General features: G+C 36.0%; 1 protein-coding gene across 8 annotated transcripts in view; it reads right to left on the minus strand.

Annotated features, from left to right (window-relative positions):
* PBX3 (PBX homeobox 3) overlaps positions 1-22328 on the minus strand; it is a 195775-nt gene that overhangs the window by 22063 nt on the left and 151384 nt on the right. For 7 of the 8 annotated variants that reach the window (XM_036329635.1, XM_036329636.1, XM_036329642.1 and 4 more), the window contains 3 exons: positions 18502-18743; positions 7803-7993; positions 3997-4132 (listed from right to left, as the gene is read on the minus strand). In XM_036329635.1, the coding sequence (XP_036185528.1) occupies positions 3997-4132; positions 7803-7993; positions 18502-18743 (569 nt within the window). Of the gene's footprint in view, positions 1-3996; positions 4133-7802; positions 7994-18501; positions 18744-20642; positions 20716-22328 lie in introns of those variants that run through there. The other variant, XM_036329641.1, reaches the window with a different exon arrangement.

Consider the following 22328-nt stretch of genomic DNA (forward strand, 5'->3'; position numbering starts at 1 on the left):
CACACATCATATAGAACTTGATAAATTTACATAAAGTTAATACACCCATGGAATCATTGTTTAAATCAGGAAACAGTCTACTTTCCAATCACTATTCTCCTAAGGGAAAATTTCTGGATTTTAAATTTAATTGTATTTTAGTATGGTGTATATTTTAAACAATGTTTAATGTATATATAAATATACATTATTTTATATTATAAATAATGTGTGTGTATATATATATATTTTGGAAAGTAGATAACATGTCAGGTCTAGAACATTTTCTGCTTTAACTTCTAAACAATATAAACAAAAGGATACTAATTTATTTTTTTAAATATATTTTATTGATTTTTTACAGAGAGGAAAGGGAGAGGGATAGAGAGCTAGAAACATCGATGAGAGAGAAACATTGATCAGCTGCCTCCTGCACACTCCCCACTGGGGATGTGCCCACAACCAAGGTACATGCCCTTGACCGGAATCAAACCCGGGACCCTTGAGTCCGCAGGCCGATGCTCTATCTACTGAGCCAAACCGGTTAGGGCAAGGATACTAATTTATAAGGTTAGTAACTGACGCCTTCAAGAGTTAAAATGACATCATTGTTCCCATTCAGTGGTGTAGGGTAAAGGAGTTGTTGAAGGGAAATTAACTTTTTAGGCAGGAAAAGAGTAAAAAGGAGAAGAAAAAGTCAGAATTTAAACTGATCATTGAAGTTTTGCATTTGAAAGGCTGACCTGGGAGAAGAAATAAGACTAGGAACTGCTTTTTAGACAGAGTAATATATCTGTGTCTATGTTATTTCTACCACTAAAGCATCTACTAAAAAAATTTCAAAACCTAACGAAGTCATTTTTCTATAGAAAACAAGTGAAATGATTAAGTAATTTAGTAATTAAGTAAGTTGTTGTTTATTAAAATCACTGGTAAATGGGTTCCTATCCTACTTTAGAAGGCAAGCAAAACCTCCCTGATTTAGAATAGTCAGAGGAAACTTTTCCCTCACTTATTACACAGCAGTATGTTAAGCAAACCCTACATTGCACACAAAATGCTAAAACTCCAACTAATGAAAAACCAGGAGCATCTCAGTTTTTGAAAAATGTGTATGATCTGTGTTATTTTCCAATGGTAAGTATGTTATAGAAATAAAAAAGAAAGAAAAGAAGAGGAACCACAAAAACACATTATTTTAAATTGGACCTGCAAACATTAGAATTCTAAGTCAGAATGCTGTTAAGAAAGCCAGAACCAGGCTTGGCATCATCAGCTGGTGTTCAGCTTGAGCCCAGTCCTTTCACTAATGCTTGGGGAAATGCACACACACCAGAAAACACCCATTTGACATAAGTGCACTTTTAATTTCACCTGCCCTGTCTAATCCAGCAAATTATATTGTTCCTTAGTATTTCAAGTGGCAATGAGTACTACATAACCCAGATAGTAATGTTTTATAAAATGCATGTTTTCATAAGCTGGTAACTCAAATTGACTATATTCCATTTCAATCTGAGGACCACCTCCCCACAAAAGAAAAAATCAAGAAATACCACTATTTCATAGGACAATGACAATAAATATTAAATAAAATATTAATTATAAATCTAAGTTTAGAGGTTCTATGGAAACTAATGCCAAGACAAGAGCTGGATAACATCTTCAGCCCAGCCCCTATTCCCTCAAATAACATTGACTTGCATTGGAATGTGAAGGGGAACTTTAGTATCTTGCACTTCAGATGCACGAGCAGGAGTATTTATTTAGAAACTACTTAAAAATTTTTGTGTTATGTGACCTCTAGGAAACATTGAAATTTCTGGCAAGAGTCAGCTTTTCCTTAAGCTCCACTGCAAAAACAGGTTGGTAACTATTACATATGCATGGTATAAAGAAATAATATTCAAATGAAAATCTATAAGCATCAATATGATTATTTAAATAAAACTGTATTTTCAAGCCAATACCAATTGGATATACTTATTTTTAAAGGAGGTACAATTGTTTATTTATGTGTTGCCAATCCTTAATCTAAATATCAGTATACCTGCTTAAAATGAAATGTATTTTTGTTAGATAATGACAACTTCAGGGCTACAATTTATTAAAAATAGACCTTTAAAACAAAATACAAAACAGTGAAAGGAATGAACTTAATTTTTCTGTTTAATGAATAACAAGAAAGCACAGAAATCACTGGGACCCAAATATCATAATAGTAAGGTTATCAAGAAAGTACTTGGTGAATTCCTCAAAGCTTTCACCAAAGAGTTATATGAAACTAGTGTCCTGGTGCACGGATTCATGCACATTGAAAGGAAATTAATTAGAAGAAATATTTTAATATCGTTATTCACCCTTTCTCTATAATAGAAGTGTCAACCAAATTTACAATTGACAATGACATATCAAAACACATGCGTGCGATTGGCGCCAGAGAGAGCTTTATATGTATCATGCATGCGTGAGTCAACTTAGCCTTTTATATATATACTAGTGGCCCGGTGCACGAAATTGGTGCTGGGGGGGTGGGGGGGAGGGTGTGTGTCCCTCAGCCCAGCCTGCACCCTCTCCAATCTGGGATTGCTGGTTCCTAACCGCTCACCTGCCTGCCTGCCAGATTGCCCCTAACCACTCTGCCTGCCGGCCTGCTCGCCCCCAACAGCCCGTCCCCCCCCCCCCCCCGCCAGCCTGATCACCCCCAACTGCCCTCCCCTCTTGGCCCCTAACTGCCTCTACCTCAGCCCCGCCACCATGGCTTTGTCCAGAAGAACATCTGGAAGGTCTCCTGGAAGGTCTCCCAGTCTAATTAGCATATTACATATTACATAAATAAAAAATAAACTTGCTTAATTAGACCCGCTTTCTGATTTAGCTAAACTTTTTCCAGCCCTGTGAAGCACCCCAACTTCTCTTTCAGGTAATTGTCAGCAACACAACAGTAAATATCAACATGAAGCAGATTATTATTGTAGATCACAAATTGCAGGGAGAACAAAGGGTAAAATATTTAACTTTAGCAGTGTTTGACTATATTCTGCACAGTGAGAAAACCTGAAGTCATTTTCAAGTTCCACTGTTTCTTACTTTTCAGTCAAGTCAAGTTTCTAAACTTTGTAAATCTGTTTTATTGACTAATGAAAAGAAAATAGAATTCTACCGAGTCTCCTTTCTACCTACTCCAGGACTTCTGTGAGAATCAAATGAGATGAGGCATGTGAAAACACTTCACAAACATTTGGTTAAACTGTAAAATGTTTGCACCTGGCTATAAAGCAAGTCGGGTTCTTGGAGAAACTTCAAGGAGGCTAGTTGCTAGGGAGAGGAAGCTGGGCATTGCTACATGATGTCATTACCTGGCGCCCACCATCAACCGTTTCCGGGTTGGGTTGGGCCCCGCATTTTGTGAAATGGGGTCTTGGCAGCGTTGGCTGCGATCTGGTGGGGTGTCTCTCTGGGGTGGTGGTGGGGCCTGTGTCCCACTTGGGGGAAGCCGAGTGTTGGTTTGTTGGCAACAGGTCTGTGGTGCTGTTTATTTTTAAATGGCCAGTGCACGGCATGGCAGTTCCTGCGTTGAGCGTCTTCTCCCTGGTGGTCAGTGCGCATCATAGCTACTGGTCGAACGGACAGACACTTAGCCTTTTACATATATAGATTTCCTTTCAGCAACAAGTGAATTGGTTTCTCACTGGAGGAAGCTTCAGCCAGTCATCTGAATTGGGAAAAACAGGACTACATGCCACTAAACTATCTCTTCCCATGGCATGTTTATGTCCTTTCTATCAAAGATTTACACGAGGGTGGTGGGTGACTATCTTGTCTCCTTGCCACTTAGGTTTTAAAAAAAATTAAACTTAAAAACTTGAATAAAAATGTGGAAATATATATGTTTTCTTTATGTCTTCTCTGATGATGAAACATTTGGATATGAAATTTGGCGAGAATGCTCTGAGGAAAGAACAGGTTTTGTATATTACTGGGGAAACAAGACAGACCCATGAAGTCCTCGCTCACCTGTGACACTGTGATGCTGCATTTCTTGGCCAGCTCCTCTTTGGCTTCTTCACTGGGGTAGGGGTTGCTGAGGTGTGAGTAAAAATATTCATTCAAGATTTCTGTGGCTTGTTTACTGAAGTTACGCCTTTTTCGTCTATGACAAAAAACAAAAAGAATTGTAGTTATAATAAGCATTAACCAAAGAGAGATATATTAATTAGGATCATACAAAAAAAAATAGATTTCTATTTTTAAACATTCTTGGGGTCTAATTTATCAATATGGTATTATAAATTATGCTCTCGGCATCCTCCAAAGCACTAGCCAACGCATTTTAAGATTTAGAATCACTAAGAAAACTACTAGAATGGTAAAGCACAATTAACTTCATTCTTTAATTTATTCAACGAATACTTACTAAGGATCTAATGTGTTCTAGATATTTAATAAAGATTCAGTTGGAACAAAACAGATAATACCTACCAGAGAGTTTATAGGAGATTGGAGGGTTAAGGTGAAAAGTAGAAAGTTAGGGGGAAAAAAGATATTAAACAAGTATCACAGAAATAAATAATTACAAATTGCGGTGACCATATCAAGTACGATGAAGGGCAAGCATAAGATATAATGAGAGTGTATCAGAGGGGAACCTAACAGATTATGGTGTCAGGAAAGATTTCCTTGAAAGAGTGACATTTAATCTGAGACCTGGAAAATGTGAAGGAGTCAGTCAAAGAATAGAGGGAGGAGAAATGAGTAAAGGAAATGTTCCTGTATCCAAAAAGAGGTTGAAAAGTCCAAAGGGCTAAAGAAATCTGGATCACAGTAAAAATTAGAATATGTGTGAGATGAATCTGGAAGGATAGGCAGCGGCCAGATTATATAGGCTTAGTGAGCCCCATAAAAATTTTTGGTGGCAGCTTTTGCCAAAATCGGTTTGGCTCAGTGGATAGAGCTTCGGCCTGCGGACTGAAAGGTCCCAGGTTTGATTCCGGTCAAGGACATGTACCTTGGTTGCGGGCACATCTCTAGTCGGGGGGTGTGCAGGAGGCAGCTGATCGATGTTTCTCTCTCATCAATGTTTTTAACTCTCTATCTCTCTCCCTTCCTCTCTGTAAAAAATCAATAAAATATATTTTTTAAAAAATAATAAATTTTTGGTGGCAGTTTTTAAGTTACTAGTTTTTAAAATCAGTCCTTTTTAATGGAAACAACATGACCCATTAAAATAACTAAGTTAGCCCTAACCGGTTTGGCTCAGCGGATAGAGCATCGGCCTGCGGACTCAAGGGTCCCAGGTTCGATTCCGGTCAAGGGCATGTACCTTGGTTGCGGGCGCATCCCCAGTGGGGGGCGTGCAGGAGGCCTGCAGGATCGATGTTTCTCTCTCATTGATGTTTCTAACTCTCTATCCCTCTCCCCTCCTCTCTGTAAAAAATCAATAAAATATATTAAAAAAAAATAAAATAACTAAGTTAAATGAGAAAAAAAGAGGAATTTTTGGATTTTATTTTACTAGGAGAAAGCTATTTAAAGATTTTAAATCTTTTTTTTAAAAAAGATTTGTTCTGACTGCTAATAGTGGGAGGAGAACATGAAAGGAAATACAGATATATTTAAGGAGACAACTGCAATGGTCAAATTGAGAGATGATGGTAATAGCATAAGGTAAGAGTAATGGGAATAAAAAGATTCAAGCTCTATTTGAAAGGTAAAAGCAATAGGACTTGATGATGAGTTGGGAGGGGGAAATGGGTGGAGAAAACAGAAAAGGAAGTTAAGGAAAAAAATACATCAGGGGTTTCAAGATTTGTCTGTTTAAGCAACTGCCTAGACTAAGGTAAGATTTGCTCACAGAGAAACACTAGGGGAGGAAAATATTTATTTACTGGGAGAGAGGTGGCAGAATGTCAGGAGATCAAGTGTTTATTAACAATTTACATCAAATAGCAAAAATGCCATTTGTTACTAAGTTTTAAAAGAATTCCAGCCTGAAAATTAGCATTTGTCAGACTTCACCTTAAATCAGATTCTCTAGTAACTGAAATATACTTTCCCCAAATAACTTTCTTCCAAATAATCTTATTGATCTTCTCACTTGTGATATGCTACACTCAGAAAAGACAGTCAGTAGGCAGTTGTAAATGTGTAGACCCTTATGAGGTTCTTCTTTTTTTTTTTTTAATATATTTTTATTGATTTTTTACAGAGAGGAAGGGAGAGAGAGAGAGAGAGAGTTAGAAACATCGATGAGAGAGAAACATCGATCAGCCGCCTCCTGCACATCTCCTGCTGGGGATGTGCCCGCAACCCAGGTACATGCCCTTGACCGGAATCGAACCTGGGACCTTTCAGTCCGCAGGCTGACGCTCTATCCACTGAGCCAAACCGGTTTCGGCGAGGTTCTTCTAGTAACAATGATGCCGCTAACATGGGAAGTTAAGCGTGTCATCTGTGTCTCAACATCAAGGAAGTCCAAGGAGCAAGAAATCTAGGTCTGATCCAAACATCTCAAGTTATCAAACCTAAAATTTCTTATTTCAAAACTGTGGAAGGTTAAACCACTGTTTCCTAAGGGATGAAGAAGAGAATCAAGACCTATTTGGGGATTAAAATCAGCAGGATTCGATGATTAATTGGATGGGGAGATGGTAAGGGAAGAGAGAGAAGGGGAGGAAGATATATACCAAGAACAGCAATTAGCATTTTTGCAGGAGTCATGCATGGCTTGAAAAGAAAACAAAGCCCTGACCTGGGGGTACTCTGAGGCACACTCTGAGTAGGTGGTTCGGTGAGTAGGGTGGAAAACATCTAGAATAAGTACTGAAACTGTCAAGCCTACCAATAGCTACCTGGTTCACAGATAATGCTTATTGGGAAGAAGAAGGGACCAAGGGGTGATACAGGGACCTGCTAAACTAGGAGTAAATGGTAGTTAAATTAGGTGGCAGACGTTCCTTATCTGGCTCTAAGGAAGAGCTCTGGCATGAAGAACCGTTCCACAAACCTTGTTTTCCAGTTGAGAAGCTAACTTAGTTATTTTCTCTAATACTGTAAAATTTGGATGATAATTATCACCTGTCAGATTCCAAGGACGAAAAAGCCAAATGAAACAGACACTCCTTTCCAAAGCTGAAGATTGATCACAAGCTTTAGCAATGCTCAAGAGGCAACCCTGCAGAGGCAGCATGCAGTAGCAACTTGACAATTCTTTTATTCTGTTATCTGGTAGGTCAAACACACCATATACAACTTATCACCTAATTCCTGTGAAACTTGGCAAAAGCTTCAGGTAAAAGGGAAATCTTCATCCTTACAGGTGAAACTGATAGGCTTTCTTACTTAATTTGGAAAAACAGACTTTGGGGCTTTGTGGTCACCTCTATTAACTAAAATACCACTTCCTTCTTAGGATCATCAGTATTTCCAACTATTTTCTTATAATGTACACAAGCAATGCAACATCAAGAAATTCTTAGAAAACAAGCCTTTGTTAAAACAGAGTTACAGACTGAAAGTTATCCTTAAAAATACTTTTTTAGTATCAGATTTCAAAGGCCACATCTTCTAAGTCATTAGGAGCAGCACTAATCCTATTTCCCATGTCACCAAATTGGAAGCTAATACACTACCACTCCCAGACAAGAGGCTTGACAGCACAGACACCATGAGGTGAATTACCTGTCCATCGTAGAGAAGAGCTCTTACAGCCAAATTAACAAAGTATCTAAAACCAACTAACCATTTTTATAGGAAATAACATACAAGGAGTAAAAAGGGGGGAGGGGAGGAAAGCCACGCAATAGATTTGTGGCCTCACATACCTGGCATCAAGGAACCTTGATCTTAAAATCATAACTGCTTCACAAGTGCTTTGTTTGAGCTGCATCTGAATGGAACTAAATTTTCGATGGATGATGCCCACCATTCTTTCAATCTCTTTTGGGGAAATGGGACGTGTTCTACTCTGCTCTCGGAGAAGGTTCATCACATGTGTAGTGAATTCATTACATGCCTGTAAGGGAGGAAAAATCACTCTTTAGAAATCTGGTATTTTATAAGATCACATCCAGACATTAACTCATTTGAATTTCTACCTCATTTGCAGTTGCCAATGGCATGATACAGTGGGTAGGGTAAGATGAAAACTAAGACACTGGTGAAATGGCAGTGGTAGTTAGCGCAACAAGAATTCTGAAACGGAATGGCCAGACATGCAAGGGAGACACTGCACTCAACTGCCTTTCCCACTAACCTTGTCCCAGTTCCAAAATGAGGTGTTCCCAGTGGAGGATGCTCTCTACCAACTCTTATAGATAAATATAAATTTATCTTAGTATTATTGTTAATACTAAGCACCTTCTAATTTCATTGAGGTTTTACATTTATTCAACAGATGTTTACTGAAGGACTATGAAGTTCAAACTCTTCTAAGTGCTATTAAGGGACACAGAAATGAGCAAGATATAGACCTGGCCTTCAGTGTGATAAAATATATAACAAAACTAATTTTCAAATAAGGCAGTCTGTGCAAAGTGTCACAGAGAGCTAGGAATATGTGCTTCCTAAGTTCAAAGGAGTGAGTGTTCTCATCTGGAGGCAGCGATCACGGCAGGTTGCATGGCACAAGTGACATTGGGGGTTTAAAGAATGGATAGGATTTTTGAAAGGTAGATAAACATGAAATCAGGATAAACATGAAATCAGGAGGAATTCCAGGTACAAGGAAAACTGGACATAATAGTATGTGGCAAGTTCAGAGGAACTGAGAGACTATGTAGAGAAGAAGGGATTCAGGTTTGTGATAGCATATAAAGGCCTTGAATGACAAGCATGTCAACGTCCTCGTGTAATTTAGCTGTGGTGTAGGCCCTATTAGTGGACATGAGCCATCTCTGGAAGATGGGCAAGGCAGCTCAACTCTTCAGGGGAGGGGCAAATCCTGATCAGATTTGGGTCTTAAGAAATCAGGTTTTAGTTAACAATCCTCAGCCCCCATCTCTTTCAGTTCACTTACACTGAAAGCCAGTACTGCCTGGCTAAATAAAGCATCTGTCCTTGAATAAAAAGAACATCTTCTGGCATTTTTGTTAAAAGAATTCTGCATCTTACTGCACAGATGCTCCAGATAGGGCGAGCAGACAGAACAATCATTGATCACGGCAAGATACATTTTGAAGCTAAAATAATGTCCACTTCCCTACAGATACCCTGAACATTGTTCATATCCACCATATGATGGTTTCTCTAACTGCTCATTAGAGAACTAACCTTTCAAGTACACCGGGTGTTTCAATTTCTCTAAGCTTTTACAGGGCTTTTCTATAAATATTTCTAAAGTAAGATAAAGAGAGTCTTGCTTACCAGTTAAAATTTTTCATATGTTTTACGTCTTAAGAAATGTAAAATTCCTTGTGAGTAGTGGCATCATGCTATACTTATGGAAATCTTCAGAGTGCAGAATTGTGTAATATACACAGTAAGCATCCAATAAACATCTATTGATTGGTGGGTTTTGTATTACAATTCAAGAACAATGTTAATAGCCTTAAATATATTATCCCTGAAATATAAGAGAACAATTCTTAACCTGCAGTCCATGGAGAAGTTTAGAATGTCCATGACTCCCTGAAATCATATACAAGTTGTATGCACGTGTGTATTTCCTGAAGGGATAACTGTGGAGTTTTTGTTTGTTTTCATTTTGGATTCTTAATCTAACTAAAAAAGGCTAGGAATTATTATCCTATATTATGACAAAATTATATTAAGGAACTTTGCAACTCTAAAACCAGAAGTTTTTTCCATCTTTACGGAAACCAAAATAAAAGTAAATTTAAGATTTCCCCTGCTCTACTGTCATTGTAAATGATCTTATGCAGAGCTAAAAACAAGTGGCTGCCCTGCCAAGAAATATGTCTATTTTTTCTTGCACTTTCCCTGAAGAGATGTTCATATAATTTGAGAAACTCCAGGCCTTAGTTTATCATCAGTAAAATGAAGAAAATTAAACTAAAAGTGTTTCCCCAAACTGGGATCAGCAAGTTCTATACTTCTATAGCTAGTTCCAGAAAATGTTCATATATGGCCAATACAGTATGTTTGGGCAATGCAATATTAAGCAAAATTTTAAAAGGCTCTTTTTTATTTTTGCAGGACTCCTCGGTACTTCTATTATGCCAACTGCATAGTAAATCTTCAAAGGGGAATGGTATATCCAACTTTTCCCAAGTAAATATGATCACAAAACCTCTATTCTCTAGAGTAGTGCTGTCCAACAGAAATATATTAAGACCTGCCCCAGCCGGTTTGGCTCAGTGGATAGAGCGTCGGCCTGCGGACTAAAGGGTCCCAGGTTCCAGTCAAGGGTATGTACCTTGGTTGCGGGCACATCCCCAGTAGGGCGTGTGCAGGAGGCAGCTGATCGATGTTTCTCTCTCATCGATGTTTCTAACTCTCTATTCCTCTCCCTTCCTCTCTGTAAAAAATCAATAAAATATATTTAAATAAAAAGAAATATATTAAGACCCACATGTAAAATTTTTAAATTCTCTAGTAGCCATATTAAAAAGAAAAGAGTAAGGTGAAACTAATTTTACATTTTATTTAACTCAATATATTAAAATATTAACATTTGAACACATAACTATAGAAAAACTATAATAAGGCATGCTATATTCTTTTTTCATACACTTTGAAATCTAGTATGTATTTTACATGTATAATACATTGCAGTTCAGACTGACCAGATTTCAAGGCTCAATAGCTACATGTGACTAGTGGCAACTATTGGACAGCACTATGGAATCTTGCAGACCAATGTGCTATTAAAAACTCTTTGGAAAACAGTACCATCAGTAATCTTTGATGTTTCTTTTTTCACTTGTCATTACCATGCATTCATATAAATACACACACACACAAACCAACAACAAAAAAAACTGATCCACTTAGGAGTGTCCTTAATGAAGCAAGAGAAATTATTCATTTTATTGTATCTCAACACTTGACTAAGTCTTTAATATTCTGTGTGACAAATGGGAAGCACACAAAAAGTACTTCTCTTCATATGGATGGATAGTTATCCCAAGAAAAAGCACTTGTGTGATTAAGTTGTAAGTAAAGCTGCTTTTTTTTTTCATGAAACACTATTATTTGAAAGCAAAATAGACATATTATGGTTATTTGAACTTAGGTGTTTGGCAGATGTTTTCTCAAAAATGAAGCCAGTGAGCCTGTCATGTCAAAGAAAACAGGTGATAGTAGTTGTGCCAGTGGTGAAATTTGAGTTTTGAAGTTAATTATTATAATTTTAAAAGATCTGCACCCACCACTTTGAACCTGACAGTTTCCCATTAGACTTTCTGATAGTTTGGTACTGATTCCCAATGTGCCACGGACGGAATCGAAGTGGCAACCTTTTGGTGCATGGGAAGATGCACCAAAAGATTGCAGACTCGATCCCTGGTAGGGAGCATGCAGGAGGCAGTCAATGGATGTTTACACTTTCATATCAATGTTTCTCTCTCTCTCCCCCTCTCTAAAAATCAATAAACTATTCTTTTTTAAAAAAGGCTATTAATATATCCTCCCTTTTCCAGTGATATACCTGTGTGAGGCCAGATGTTCTTCATATAATGTTCTTCTTTAACCACATGACTGGCTGCAGAAGTGTATGTGAGAATCCAGGTGACTTCTATGAAGTCCAACACGAAAGAATTTTGCAAAAATGTAAAAAAAGTCCCATTCTTCTCACTAAAGTTTGAGTTTTTTGGGTTTTAAAAAATGTTATTTAAGTTAACATAATAGCTTATTGTTCTTATTTTTAAATTAATAAATATTTCTAATTTCTAGTATAATAATTATTGATAGATAGATGTAACCAACCAAGTGAATGCTCTTAAGGGGTTCTCCAATAATTTTTAAGAATTTAAGACCTAAGACCAAAAAGTTTGAGAACTGCTGTACTAGACTATGGAAGCATTTATTTGTACATATAACATTGCTAATTCCTACAAACTAACTCACACATTATGGTAACAGACACCTATGATATGGCTTATGTTTTGATAAATAATTCAAGACTCCTGAATGATACCTGCAATGTTAGCTCTCCTAGTATTTCTCTGGCTCTATTTTAATCTCTTCAGAATGAATGTTTGTTTACCTACAGTTTCTAAGAAGCAGTCAAAGGCTCATGTGTACAACAACAACAAAAAACAGGTTAAGAGTAAAAAGTTTTTGCATGTAAGAACTCATAATTTTCTAAAACATTTGCCGAATGTCTCACAAATTATTAAGTGAAGTCATCTATGAATGCAAATGCTGATTAGCAATTTGGCAATAGCCCAACATTCACAGAATTCACATAGCTTTTCTTTAAACCAGTAGTTCATACATGATTAATTAGAACATCTCATTTATGTAGTGTGCACATTAGCTCATTACTCTAAGTAAAATTCGTTAAGTATTTACATTTAGATAATTAAAATCTGGGTACACCCTTAAGAAAGATGCATACACTTTAGGCAAAGTGATTTTTTTTCCCTTTATACCACTGAAAGTAAATTACAGCCTCATTTACAGCCTCATCTCTACCAGTTTCAGAGCACAACACAGTACTGCCTCATTTCCTATTCCTTAAAAGGTAACATTTTAAAAATATAAATGCAGTAAGAATGACCAAATGACTGCAGAGTTTTGAAGGGCCACCCAACCACATATTAGCATCAATGCTGTTTATAATGTGAGATGCTCACTTCAAACATTTATCATATCCACCATGACTATGTTATTAAAACAGACATTAGAGTCTTTGAATTTTCTAATTTAGAGTAATAGCAGAAACCTTTTACTTTTAATCCAGCTGCTGAAAACTATCTAGGATGCATTTTTTGTGTGTATCTTAAAACATACATTGCAATAACATAGTTAAAGTGAACATAAAGCACTAAAGGCCTCATGTGAGAAAAATTGTTTCAATCAGTTCTGAATCTGAGCCTTCCTTTTTGCCATTTGTTCCTTTCTTATTAAAAATTCAAACCAAATAATAAATGAGAACTTGCAATATTTTTTCAATACTGTTTGTAATAATATTATTTTTATTTAGTAAAACTGTCTTCTCAATATTCATATCTATTTGGTTTACACTCAAAGTTTTCAGTGTTTTGTTGTTTTGTGGTGATGCTAGTTTCAGTTATGAATTCAATTTCTTGCCTGTGGGTTCAGATCAGTTAATATAAAAATGTAAAACCAAACAAAGAGCAAGCACTAATTTTTAGAGGAAGTTTTTAAATGGTTCAGTGATCAGATCTAAAAACTGGATTGGTCTTTTGTAACCATCTAGAGAAGCTAATTGTGGACAACAGATCATAATACCACCTATTGTAAATCCACTCTTCAAGAAAGAATAAATCTCTATTAAAAGTCAATGCCTCTCAAATTTGCATGCATCCATTTTCTAGATGTTTTTACAACCTTACAAGCAACTCTAGTCCAATATTATAGATTTTGTGTTTATGAAATGTTTATTATTAAATCAACAAATTCTTCACTTAAAGATTCTTTTGCTAAGTCAACTAGAATGAAACCAATATGCAAAGATGGAATATCTATTGTACTTCAACACTTCTTACCTAATTACATAGTTTAGGGACCTATCTCATGAGGGTTTTGTAAGGATTATGTTATATATGTATGTTAAGTTATTTGCGTAGAGTCTGGAACATAATTAAATACTTAATAAATGGCAGTTATTATTGACAATGAAAATGGCAAGTTAATGAAATTCATATTTTTGTGTGTGTTAATTCTGTAAGCAAGTCCCTACTCTGATTACCTAACATATAATATAATTCTGCCTTGCCATTGCCTAAATACAAACACTTCTTCCAAACAAGTTTAATAAAAATAAAAAAAAAGAGTATTCAAATATAAAACCATTCATTAACCAAGCATATGGTCAAAGATACATTTGGTACATAGACTCAATAAACTAGAAACTTGGAGGGAAAAAGGTGAGTACTCAAACACTACTTCCAGTCAAGGAAAAGACCCAGCATGAATACCGATAAGAAGTAAAACCCTTCCCTTGGAACAATGAATAACAAAGCCTTGCTTGGGAAAATGAAATATAAAGTTTATATCAGGTAGTAACCTTTTGTCTTTCCTGCTTAACTATTAAAAATAAATAGCAATTTATTTAGGAGTTTGCAGGCTAGACAAACTCTAATATAATAACATCAGCATTTTTTAAGCTGATAAAAATAAAATTTCTTTACAAGCAAAGCAGATTTTGCCAGGAGAGGTAAGTACATAATGTTGAGATCCTCAAAGAGCCCAAGGCCATTCCTTTACAATGGTTTAGTTCTACACTCATTCTCCATTTCCCCAACAATCCTCAGTAATCTGAAAGTCCTCTAGTTTCTAAAACAGTATCTGATTGGTCTAGAGCACATTCAGTGTATGTTTGGTTCCAATGCTCTACCTGATTTGAGGTGAATTCATTTGACATCTGTGAACTCAGAAAGCAGGTTCCCAGATGCTTGTGGAGGGTTGGTGCCCTTACAACACTTTTGCCTTCGGCAAAAATGTATTTCAATATAATTATAGTAGATAGCTTTCAATATGTCATCTCTATTATAGCAGCTATAAATTATGAAGTGAATTGCCTGTGTACAAGCATTTCTTCTGGTACAAGCAAAGTGGGAGAGCTGCATAGGGCATGATATATCTTGTCCATTTTAACTGAGAACAAATGTCTAAGTCAAATATCATTTGCATATACCAATGTGTCCATTTCCCTTTGGTAAAGAGGTGAAGGAACCAAGAAGGCCTTCAATTCTTAAAAACAAGCTTCCCAGAACGCTTGGTTAAAGTTCATTAGGAATTCACCTATTCTAATAGTTGGGCCTTTAATCATAAGAGCATATTTGAAAGGTAATGTAAAAGCATTTTTCAAAACTTCTAATTAACGAGAAGACAAACAAGCAATAAGGTTTTTGTCCAACTAAAGAGGGAGGCAATGCACCCAAGACAAGTAGTATGGCAGTTGCTGCAAGCTCTGGAAAATTGTCATATTCCTATTTGGTGTCAGGATCAACAAGAGAAAAGTAAAATAGTTTTGTTTCCTTTGGGTGTGGTAATGATATTCAAGAATCTGATTCTAATATATATTCTATTATTTAGACTATATTCTAATATTTAGCCTAATATTTCAAAAGGGTTTTTATAAGTGAGTTTAGGTGATTATCACTAAAAATAATTACATCTAAGCCTATGTAATGGAGACACATGGTCAAAGGACATTTTATAGAGAACCAAAAGAGGACAGTATATTAAAGATAGTACCATTTCTAAAACACACATAAAACTGAGCCTTGCAGCATGGATTTAATTTTGCTCAAACTGTAGCTCTAGTCTGCTTAGCTTTGTAAATGTGGCTATGTTTATAAGGTACTTTAATTTATGGCAGTGGTAGTGTGTGTTAATTTTATGGCAATCTAAATCTAAACGGGCTTCAGATACATTTTCATTACAGCTTCATTGCAAAACACAGTAGAGTGAATAGCTCTAGATTCCAATGTAGTTTATTTCTTTTAATAAAAGACTCAACACAATTTTTGGATGAAGCTTCTGCCTTACTTAGCATATATGTTCTTCCTATTTACTAACAAGCTTTCCATCAATCAGAATACCCGTGTTCACTTTAGGAGGAAAAATCAAGTGATTAGAATAGTTGTGTTTTATTTTTCCATCTCTACTCTGATTCCATTCCAAATGCAATCCAACATGGGCAAATTAGAAAAAACAAACAAAAAAAACCCAGAATGTACCTGAATTATTTTCTAATTTGACATAAGTAGCAGCATAATTCAATGAAAAGGGCAGTCATATTGTCAGAAACAGATTTCAATGTCTGATTCTAACACTAACTAGATGTGTGATACTGGACAAATAACTTAACCTGACTCTCATTTTCTCATCTGTAAAATGGAAATTATAATTCCATCCATTTTAGAAATTTCACCCCTTCATCTCAGTTAGTTCTGCTTAGCCCTTAGCAACTTCAAAACATATTCCCGAAAGGTCTATCCCAGATAAGGAACTGTACCTCAAAGATTTAAAAAGAAAAAGATAGAAAGAAAAAAGAAAAGTTGACTATCTTATGGTTAAACTTACAGAAGAGCTATAAAAGCCACCCCAAAGACAACTCAAGAGAATTAAATGCCATTGATATTTCTAAAACAATTCAGAACCTACAGAAGAAAACTGGTGAGCTAAAATTCTGTCGAATCAGCCAACTAGTCACCATACTCAATTTATTTACTTGTCCTTAATACTGCAATGACTTTACTTATCTATATTTTTTTCCTTCTGAAAGTGCTAAAAATGAGAAAGGAAACAGACATCTAAGTAGTTATTAGGCTACTAAATATATCTAACAATAAGGTTCATGATTATATTCTAATACTCATTATTTCCCAATATAATCTTTAATCCAAAAATACTTAGTGTAGATTAATTTATAAAGAACTTGTGTGTATGTGTGTATTTTCAAAGCACAAAAAACAAAAAAAAACAACAACAAAAACCCCAAACCCTGTGACAATGACTGATGCCTGCCTCACCCAACTTCCAACAGGGCTATAGGGAGGACATAAGGAGGACAATGTGAAGAGACATGGCAGGAGACAGTAAGGAATCATCTTAATTCCTCAGCCAAAAAAGTAGAGCCATTTGGCCCAATACTATAGATCTTTTCATGCAAGGTGACTGGTGGTGTTTCTTTAGTAAGTACAGATAGATATATTTAACAGAAAGTTATGCAATTAGGATATTACTACAAATCAGAGCCATTTCCACTGTTTATGCTCAGGGCAATCTTTTCAACCATGACTTATTTTGTTTACTCTCAATTATTCATATGTCAAATCAGAAAGTTCCATTTTTTATGTACATACGTAAGATAATTTTTCTAAAATTCTTATTTGCACATCTTCCACCAAAAATTATTCCTCCAAATGAGACTAGAGATGGTTTGAGATCCCAGAAAGTCCTATTCAGAAAAAAATACATAATAGCTTATAAGATTAATTTATATTGTATGTTAACATAGAACTACATAAATCTTTCTACCCTCCCTAAAAACACATTCACCTCTGGGAATCCAGCATTGCTTAATACCACCACAGCCAGCATATTAGAGAAGGCAATGAAAAAAATAACATATATAACTGAAACTATATAGGGAACTTAGAAGATAAATCAGTATTAAAACTGACCAGGACTGCCACATTACATTAAGGTGTTTGACTTTAAGACATACCTGACTACATAGTGAAGTATTTATGGGTAAAATGGTATGGTATCTAAGACTACTTTAAAATACCCCACACAAAAAGGGGGGTGGGGGGGGGTGAGGGAAAGACAGACAAAATAAGACTGACAAAATGTTAATATATATTTATCTGGGTGATAGGTATATTTAGACAGTTCCTTATTTTAGATTTAGCTCTATAAAACAGCCAATTCACAACTGCTTTCTGACCTAAAAACATGGCAATTTCATAGAAATTGACTTAATAATATTCTCTTTATTTGGGGGTACGTTTAAACATTTCCATATCATGTTTTCTTTAATTACCTTCCAGTGAAAATTCCTCAAACTAAGTAGGTTTTTAGGCTTAAACTAACAACTAAAATGAGTTCAAAATGAACCATGAAATTTTACCTTTTTTCACTGAATCTAAGAGTTACTTATTTTCCCCCACATTTTAACATCTCTGAAGTTTGGAACCATTTCGCAACCAATGTTATAGTTAAACTGGGGAGTGTTAATTTTTTCTTGTGATATATAGCAATGATACAACTTAAAAACAAGTATCTTAGATTCATTGAAATATGGTTAATATAATTGCTGAGAATAGCATTTTTAATCCATATTCTTTAATCAGGAATTTCGCACACAATGGCTAGTATTCCCTGCCCCAGGTTAATTATCTTGGGTGGTTTCCTCCTCAGAGAGACTGGCCAGAACCTGCTTACTTTGTGAAGTTAGCTCCCTCCCCTACAGCCTGGCACAATTCATAAGAATTCCTAGGAGGATTCTGGAACTCACAGCATAGGAGGAAAATCTCACTATGCAGTGCTTCCCTTTAAAGTGGTCACAGCTTATGAACAAGGCCAGTGCATAAATGCTAATGATACAAAGCTTTGAAGAGCACAAAATGGTGAATTTAGAGGGGAAGGATGGTTGCAGGTGTGGTAGTAAGGGCACATGAATGTGAGGAATGAATATAACTAAAACAAGTAGATGGGATAAAACAGCTTAGCTTCACCTCTGAAATCTCAAAGGGACTTCATTTCATGAATCCAACAATTCACTTAGATTTTAGCATTGACCTTATTTATTTTGTTCTTTGTGTTAACACCTACCCCTCACAGCCCTCAGAATTGGTTAGCGCAGTCTAATAGCAGAGCAATAGAGGTTTGTGCAGGACTATGAGAGTGGCGGCTGCTGACCTGTTCATATTTCTCCAGTTCTGTGTGATAGATTTGTCTGATCTGGGTCAATTTGGCTCTGTAATCTGAGTGTTCAATAGAGTTATCTGAAGAACCTCCAGAGGCTGCCGCGGCTGCAGCTGCTGCCGCCGATCCCCCACCTTTCTCAGGACCTGAAACCCCTTCTGCCAAAAGCATATTGTCCAGTCTCATTAGCTGGGGATCGGGAGGGTCCTCCTCCTGGGCTCCTCTGATGCTGAGACCTTCAAGGAGAGAGAGACAGAGAGAGAATAAGCGAGAAACAGGACAAACAGTGTATTTTATTTATTTGAGAAAAATGTTCAAACATCAGTGTACTATCATTCATGCTGAGAATTTCATTGTTCACATTTTATCAATAAGCCTAAGTATGGAAATTCTTTTCAAGATAATATTTACATGCATCCCAAAATTTTTAAGATCACCCCTTCTCAATTTATCCCAGATTGGATCCTTACAAGAAGGTAGCCTTGAGTTCCTGACATCCAATCTTCCCATATTTAGGTGATTTAAGAATAAAATGGGAAGAGGGTAAAAAATTTGGGATTTTGAGAAAGAAAAAAACATCATCCAAGGATATAAAACAAACCCAATGAAAGAAAGGTGGTTGTTCTGTTTCTCTATACAGCTAGAATAACAGATTTTAAAATCTCATAGAATAATTAATTCACAAGCTATACCCAAAAATTAAAAAATAAGCAGGATCAGATGGACTTCTCCATTACATAATTTCAGGGGGAGAAGAGAAATACATACATGATGAGGTAATTAGCTATGCTTTAAAAAATATATATATAATTAAATGCCTTGGTTAAACAATTGTCAACAAACTATAAAACCAGGACACTAATAAATACAGTATTAAAAATGTACCATCAACATGGCAAAACGGTGCTGGTCACAATAGTCTCAATCTAATTTTGCTTTTATATAAAGAACTTCCTAAGTGATGCCCAGTCAGCACCTCATCTGAGTACTATAGATCACAGCTGACAATTCGTAGGTTTAATCAGGTCACATAGGCTTTCTGCCAAGATGTTTTCAACAACACAGAAGACAAAGTTTTAAAATAATTATCGTGGTATAAAAAAGCACTGGAGTCATGACAGCTCGAAATCAGCATTTTCATTAATGTGTAACATAATCTTAAATATCCCAGCCCAATTAACCTCTGGAAACCTGTTAAAAAACAGGTTCTTCACACTAGTTACAAGGCATCCTGGGGAAGGAGGGGAAGGAAGTTGGCATCTTGCATGTCTGCATTTGGATTCTGCCTTTTGCGTCTGTGCCTGTTGTTGTTTATCCACAGTGGTGCACACTCTGTGTCTGGTGTAACTTACATGACAGTAACATCTATAAGCTGCCAAGTACTCAGCTGAGCACCAGCTCTGCAATTTTATGCGCTAACCTAAAACTATCATCAATTCTTTTAAGAACAGATTTCATTCCTAGATGTCCTGAATTACACCCACAGCAGGAGAGAGCTCTTGGTTGTCTTAATTCAAATGCACAACTTTAATTTCCTCCCTCAAAACACTTTAAAGCTGTCACTTTCATTTAAAAATATATTTCAGAATAATTTCAACCGGGTAATAAAACTAACTCAAAATAATTTAAAATTATGTCTGTTGCCTGTAGAGGAAAATAAATAAGGTTTGGAAACTATAATATACTAAGACAATAATTCATTTAGGGAACCAAAAAGTTAGGAGTCCCTTAAATAAGATAAAATCAGTATCAGCACATTGCTGATAAAGATAGACAAACATGTATTTGCTATTTCTTCTAGATCTAGAAGAAACTGCCAAATATTGGTTACACTGGCATTTTTAACATCTTTCACTTTCTTTCCTTCTAATTCATTTTATTAGATGGTAAAATCTCATGGCCTAGACACACTTATAGTTCCACATACCAAGTTTTTGTGTCTTTTACATGCCATGAAGACTCACTGAGCTTATCTAACACTTCAGGCTCTGTTTCATTTTATATTATTCATTTGGGAGTTCCTTACATTTCTCCTTTTTAAATTAAACTTTTGCTCACATTTTTGTGTTTGTTGGTTCTGTGTAGAGATAGATAGATAGATAATGGTGCTTCTCCTGGAAATGTGTTTTATCTACCTTCAAAGTTCCTCAGGTTTCTAGTTTTCCCCTTGTACTTATATTGATCTTTTGACATTTCCCTGCACATGTGTGGCACACAAGAGAAGATGCTCAATGGCTAATACACAAGAAAGCAGGGAGACAAGAAGGAAATTCATCAGGAAGAAATACAAGATAAAAATTAATTAGCCATCTATGGCACTTTCATCCGTACCTAGTATGCATATAAAACAACACCACTATACCAGTAGGAAGCAACCCTTAAACTCAATAGTAGTAAACACAAAGAAAAAGAATCATAAGTATGTCTTGTGCCAAATAATACCTCTTCTAAAATCATAAGTAAATCAACACTTCAGTGGTTGCTTCAAATACAGGAAGAATGCTTTAATGTAATCCTTCTGCATTTGCTTTATAAATTATGTACATCAAATCTAATCAGAAAAATCATTTCCTGACAAAAAGTTCACACTCCTATAGATGAAAAGTCAGAGTCACACATGGATTCCAGTCATAACACCTACTCTCCTGGGCACCTATAAACATTTTAATGAACCTAAGTTTGCAAGGGCCATAATGAATAGAACTAAGTGGTTTTCAAAAGATATTGATATCTTCAAACTAAAACTTGGGAAAACAATAATTTAAAAATTGGTCATTCTTATTTTTAATCCAAAATGTGTACAGGGACATTTATAGAGATTTATAAAGCTTTACATCTAGGCTTTGTTATCACAGAATTATAAAGTGTGTTTTTAAAAAAGCCCTATGTGCAATCTACTTACAACCACAACATTCATTTCAGTACCCCTAAGATTTAGACAAATCATACAAACACAGTAAAACATTGTTTAACAACGAACTTGGCTTTGTTATAAGCCCATAGTTTTTGCATATCTTTCGGCAAATCCTAATTAGCTGTCTTTCAACATGCTGTGCACCTGCCCCGCAGATAATGGGAGAGAGCATCTGCATAGACGACTGCATTCGGAGGGCAATAAATAAATTACGGGTCAAAATTATTACAAAGCTTCCTCCGAATAAACGCATACCCTTCACAATACTAAGCTGCAGATGTGAAAAGTACCTAAAGCCCACTCAAATGGTATGATTATGGGGCTGTTGGAGTTTAATAATCTGACTGTAATTCAGGCATTTTCAACAGCTCATTAAGGGTTCATTAATATATAGGCAAGCTTTTGAATTATAAATAAGCAGATTAGAAATCTGCAGTGGCTGAATTGTACAGTAGTAGACTCTCTAACAGAACAACACTGTAACACGACGAAGGCTTGACCTGAGAAAATGAGATGCAAATACAGGGCTTCGCAGCTTCCTCATTTCAAGGACCAACCCCACTGGATCATGAGTAACTTCTGCTCATCCAGGACTGAAGAGTGGCTTCAGACCATGGCTGCTGCAAATGTGTTCCACACATGGTCATGAATTAGGCACTAATTAAAATCTAGCCCTACAATATTTCCACAATCAGAGAAGATACACAAAATCCACAGTAATGATAAAGAAAAGTTATCGAATCATTTTTACTTTGAAACAGTACATTATTTAGAGCTGCTGTGAAACAGAAAGCTATTATGGAAACTGTAGTTGTCTGATTTTTCCCCCTAATGAGCATGCCATAAAACTAGGTCCCAAATTATTCATAGGCTTAAGCCTATGAAATCTCTATAATTTTGTTCTCTG

The sequence above is a fragment of the Myotis myotis genome, unplaced genomic scaffold (assembly GCF_014108235.1).
Source record: "Myotis myotis isolate mMyoMyo1 unplaced genomic scaffold, mMyoMyo1.p scaffold_m19_p_12, whole genome shotgun sequence".
Lineage (NCBI taxonomy): Eukaryota > Metazoa > Chordata > Mammalia > Chiroptera > Vespertilionidae > Myotis > Myotis myotis.